Source organism: Cyprinodon variegatus, unplaced genomic scaffold, assembly GCF_000732505.1.
Source record: "Cyprinodon variegatus isolate N-32 unplaced genomic scaffold, C_variegatus-1.0 Scaffold77, whole genome shotgun sequence".
Lineage (NCBI taxonomy): Eukaryota > Metazoa > Chordata > Actinopteri > Cyprinodontiformes > Cyprinodontidae > Cyprinodon > Cyprinodon variegatus.
Window position 1 is genome coordinate 611,618 of NW_015150530.1, and position 5,513 is coordinate 617,130.

The 5,513-nt window shown below is 41.2% G+C and overlaps 2 protein-coding genes across 2 annotated transcripts in view; one reads left to right on the forward strand and one right to left on the reverse strand.

The window, feature by feature from the left end:
• Nucleotides 1–5,513, reverse strand: part of LOC107083529 (general transcription factor IIF subunit 2-like) — a 78,935-nt gene that overhangs the window by 35,325 nt on the left and 38,097 nt on the right. The window lies entirely within an intron of this gene.
• On the forward strand, nucleotides 2,119–3,806 carry kctd4 (potassium channel tetramerization domain containing 4). The gene has a single exon (XM_015372839.1). It carries the CDS (start codon nucleotides 2,378–2,380, stop codon nucleotides 3,152–3,154), a length of 777 nt encoding a protein of 258 aa, XP_015228325.1. The 5' UTR covers nucleotides 2,119–2,377; the 3' UTR covers nucleotides 3,155–3,806.

Consider the following 5,513-nt stretch of genomic DNA (forward strand, 5'->3'; position numbering starts at 1 on the left):
TACACCGAATCGGACAAACACTGGAACCACAGCACACAGACATGAGTCAAGGATACAACAACTTCTCTGGAAACGTGAGTCGGCAACCAAAACCTCTTCTCCAAGTTCCCTGAGTCAAATTCCCCACAGAGCCTGAACTAACCACTGTGTCTTCTCCTCACTTTGCAGTTTCGGTTGAGCAGTGTTCAGAGCAACACTTCTCCCCTTGTTTTACTTCTTCAATAAAACTTGTTAAACCTTTTCCCTGGTCTCTCTGTTCGGTTTTCTGCATTTTTGGGTCAGTACTTTGTAACATCATGACAATTTTATCATACAGATATTTGAGCTGTAGCCGAATACAATGATCTAAATATCGTGCAGTGCATGCCCAGCCTGACTTGGCATTTAAATAAGGTCCAACTCTGTAAACTAACTTTCCTAATTGTTTTTATTATTGTGTATTTTATTTTTACATGTTTTATTCCAATGTGATTAATTCATGGGTGTTATTTTGAAAACAGCACTTGGGTGAAGTTACAAGCTGTTCAAGTGCTTTATAAAAAAAATCGACACTGACATTGCTCTCAGTGTTGATGATGATATTCCTCAAAACGTTTCAGACAATTAGAAGGATAATAAATCAACTAAGATAAAATTAACAACACTTTGCTCATTAGTTTGGTTAATATAATCAGATTTCAGAGGCTTCTTGGAACATTGAACCATATTATATTTCTGCTTGTGTCACAGAGATAGGACAAGACGAAACCTCCCCAACATGTTCCCAATCTGCCTCTATTAGCATGATTTAATGGGACTTTCTGCTTCAGATTGCCTCCGATACTCTCAGTCCACTACTAAAGGATTCCCAGGGTGTGTCGATGTGTGTTGTTGGTAATGTTAGTGACGTTAAAAAGTAGAAATTATTGCTTTCAGTGCTGCACAGCAGTAAACAGCACCGGAATGATTACGTCACATATTTGTTTGTGTATTATTAATATTTAATGACTCACCATTTCAATAATTTAAAAGACCAAATAAGAAAATGAGGCTTTCTAAGATGGATTATTGGTCAAATAAAGGAATCATTACCCGACACGTAGCCACTGAGGCATGCAGTCAGTACGCATTGATTGTTAGTCAAACAGTCTCTAATGACCCAAGATTTACACTTTCACTGGAAATAAAGGCAGACTCAGCTGCTACCGCAAACACTAAACTATAGTCCTGCAATACAATGAGCAACACTCAGCCATTTACTTAACTGCTTCCCTTAACGTTTCTTTTTTTAACTATAAAAATAAACGTGCCACTCGGTTCACAACAAAAACAATTTCCTGCAGGGTAACCGTGCAATTTATTTGGTCCGTCACCAATTTCTGCCATTCTGGGAGCAAAATCATTAAACACGCACACAGCGCTGCCGGACCCTCTATGTGTTCCCTCACGTTTCATATGAAGTGTGATTTTTGCAGTCGCACTGGGAGACTGAAACACGCGTGTAATCACAAAGACCAGAGGGGTGCTGTGTGAGCCTTTGGCAGCAAAAGGCCAGTCTTCTGTATTTCTCCTAACAAAGAGCAACCAGCCAAATAAAAACACCCAACAAGCATGGGCTCTAATCTAAACACACAGGGAGCATGCACTGCTACAGAGAACTGTATCAGTGCGTTACCAGGTTACCAAGTGAGAGTAAAAAGCTGCATATTTACATAAATCTATCTCTGGTTGCTCTCACTTACTTATGCAAAACTACAAGAGCAGTTCTGCCTGTCAGCGCCGAAGGTGTCAAACCTTTTCATGTTAAACTGGCATTCCTCTCAAACAGATTCAAGTTCACGTAGTAATGTGTGGTAAACAGATGGATTCTTCTCTAAAAAGGAGATTTTTTATTCAGGCTCCTACAAGTCTGGCAGTTTCACACCTCAAAAATTATAGAAGCCCCCTCGCCATCTGGTGAAAGGAGATGGGTTTTGTTTTCTACAGCCCAAAAAAAGATCGTTTAGGACTGATGAGAAGAAAAAAAAGAAAGCTTCCAATGTTCACACTCCTCTGTTATTTGCTGGCATATTCCCTGTTTCTCCTCCCCGAAGATGACGCTGTCTGCACACCCACTCTTAAAGAGAGACATTGGGAAGGAGGAGGGATTCGGAGCGGCACACAGAGCCTCTCTGTTCTCAGCTCTCACTTCGCCGTAGCTCCTCTGCTTAGGCAGCGCCGACCCGATCCCTCTCACTGCACAAGAGCTGAAAAGACCCTCTTGTTGTATTCAAGCGGCACACTGGACCTCTCAGTCTGAACGAAACTGGGTGAGAGCTGACGTCTTGCAGAAAAAGGCAGGGAGACCAGCTTTCAGAGGGGGAGAAGCTGGGTCGAGGCTGGAGGGACTGACTGAAGAATGGAATGGAACCTCAGAAGGATGGAAAGTGAACTGAGGCACATCAACCCAGACCTGCTGCAGCCCAGCAAGAGCTTCAAGAAGCCCTCCTCAGGCACCATCACCCTCAATGTAGGGGGGTTTTTGTACACCGCCCACAGGACAACCCTTTCCAAACACCTGGGGTCTTTTCTGGAAGAGCTGGCCAATGGGAAAAAGGCTGTCCAGCACACCGACTCTATGGGCAACCCGTTCATCGACAGGGACGGCCCCGTTTTCCGCCATGTGCTCAACTATCTCAGAACCGGAGAGCTCCAGCTGCCTGACGACTTCAGGGAGGCGGGGCTCCTTCGACGGGAGGCAGATTTTTACCGACTCAGCGAACTGGTGGAGGCCGTGACCGAGTGGGAAAACCAGAGAGCGGCTCAGCGAGAACCCGCCTTCCTGGAGGTGACGGACAGCCACGAGAGATCGCAGGGCCTCAAGGTGTACTGCAGCGACTCAGGCTTCATTGAGAAGGTCAAAACGCGGCTGGTGCAGATTTCCAAGAGTCGGCTCGACGGCTTTCCGGAGGAGTTTGTCGTGTCCTCGAACGTGATCCAGTTCAGGCACTTCATCAAATCAGAGCCCGGCTCGCGACTCGTCCTGAAGGAGGACAGCACGTTCCTGTGCACGCTGGACTGTCTGAAACTGGAAACAGTGATGCTGGCACTGAAATCGGGCTTCAAGCTGGTCACCGCGCTAGACAGCAGCAAGGGCTCGGTGGTGGCAGCTGAGGCCCTGCACTTTGTGAAATAGGAGGAGGGAAAATAAGACGGGGAGGGGTTAGGTGTGTTGTCAAACAACCATGAGGTATTGGTTTGAAAGTCTTATAAGTCGATGTTCTTTGTAGTTTGATAGAAGACAGAGAAATATTGGCGTGCCGCTGGGTGGGAAGTGTTTATATATTCACTACACAGCAGGTGTGGCCTGGTATGTGATTCTCCTGATGACTACAGAGTGAAAACACATTGGTTTTATGGTAATTTCCCAAAAAACCTGCAAAAGTGATCAATAAAAGGAAAATAATGTCAGCTATAACTTTGATAATTAAAAATGGGCTTAAATCAGAATATTGTCCCTTTTGCTTTAAACAAATTGATAGTAAATGGTTAAATCATTGGGCTCTAATCAATTAGGCACCTGGCAGCTGCTTATCAGGTGTTCCTCATAGTTTAAATGTTTCCCTAATCATTGGTGGTGCTCCATCCCAGGACTGTTTGTGTTATCAGGGTGGAAACTTTTTTAAACACTGAATAACTTTCTCTTACTTGCAGAGAAAGGATCAGTTTCTAAGCCTTTAATCAGACAGCTAACTGTTTTTAACTGAGAAAAAGCCACTTTCACTTTAGCACGTTCTCTGGCATCTCATTAAAGGTCGTTAACAGAGTGTTGTTGGATGAAATATTTTTAAAACACCTTGAAACCTGTAACCAGCCCTTGCCCACAGCACACAGGTGGCTTATAAACAAAGTTTACAGCAGAGTTGCATTTCCATATTTACATTTGCACTCCTCATTCCAGCATCTCCATCATCCTTTCAGGAAAGAGTCGCAGAGAGTCCTTTCTGAACACCGAAAGCTTTACCAGTGGATCCGTTTCTGCTCATCAACGGCTGCAAAAGCCTCCACAACCAGCCGTGGTGTGCAATGTTGTGCCATTCAGCTTTTATAACAGTCTCTGTGTGAGTGTGTGTGAGTGGAAGTGTGTGTGCTGTGCTTCGCTGGTGTAATAGCTTGTGTTCAGTTTATTAGCTTCTCTGGAGCCTAAAGGGGAAAAAAAGCACAGCTCATTAAGGTTCATCAGGACTGAGAAAACGAAACTCCACCAAACGTTTAAGTGCAAAAAGAACTGAGATGAATGTAAGGGCTTTGAATCCAGCATGATGCATGTGCACTGAATAAACCGTGTGTTTGTCAGCGCTGTGAGCCTCTGTGAAAGCCAATGTCACAACTATGACTTTTAAATGTGAATATTTTACCAATAAAAACAAGTTTTGAAAAAAAAAACGTCTCGGATGTCTCTGCAGCCATTATATTCAAACCATTTAACACTGACAGTAAGCAGCAATTCCAATAAATATATGCACCATAAATTATCTATAACCAGCAATGGAGATGCTTAAGTATTGAAATTATATATTCCTTCAAGATGGTCATATCTCAATAAATGAGAGGAGCTTATTTTTTAAAGTGTGCCGGTTCTTGTTTACATTTTAAAAAAACAACAACTTTGTATCACAGAAATTACCAATACTTTTTCAGTCTCACAGTAATATTTAAGTATTTTAACATCAAACAGCAGTTGATTCATAAGTGATCCTTTCTACACAATTCTGCAGCAATCTAGATTTGAGAACCAAAACAGACCAAAGTTTCATCTAAGGACTAAATGCCATAAAATCTTATTTCATTTCCCCTTAGTATCAATTAACTATTTTTGAATTGAATCAAAATAAGTTATTATCTACAGTCTTAATTTGTTTCAACTGCACTGGTCGGATTCAAGTACAGAGGTATTTACAACAATTACTCCAATATTTTGTTTTCTTATTTTTTTGTTGTTGTACAAAAGATTAACGTTTATGTATTTGTTCTGTTATTGGCACAAAATCTAAATCATACATTTATGCTTAATTATGAACATAAAAGCTCTCTAATTGGTCAAATGTTTTAAACGGGAAGTTCAATGCATATAATAAAATCAGTTTCATTTACTCCACCATCTCCTGGTAGCTTTTACAGAATGAAACTTTTTTATTCTGTGAAGCACACTGCTGAAATTTTAATTTAAAATGGTCAATAAAAGTTAAGAAAGCATTCTAGATAGATCTGTTAAACAGCTGAGATCAGTTTATTATTTCCTCTACTCATCCAGTGTCAAACCTGGTTTAATGTCAGGGCGAATCACTGTACATTTGGAACACTTAAATACAACCATCTTCAGTATACAAGACTAAGATTTAGACAGATTTTATTTGTCATTTTGTTTACAGAAGTGTAAAAAAAAAGAAATTTCATTTGGAACAGCTCACTGCACAATTTCATCTTTTTTAAAAGTGCAGTCTTGAAAAATAGTAAAAATGACTGTAAATTTGCAGTTCTAACATTTTTTATTT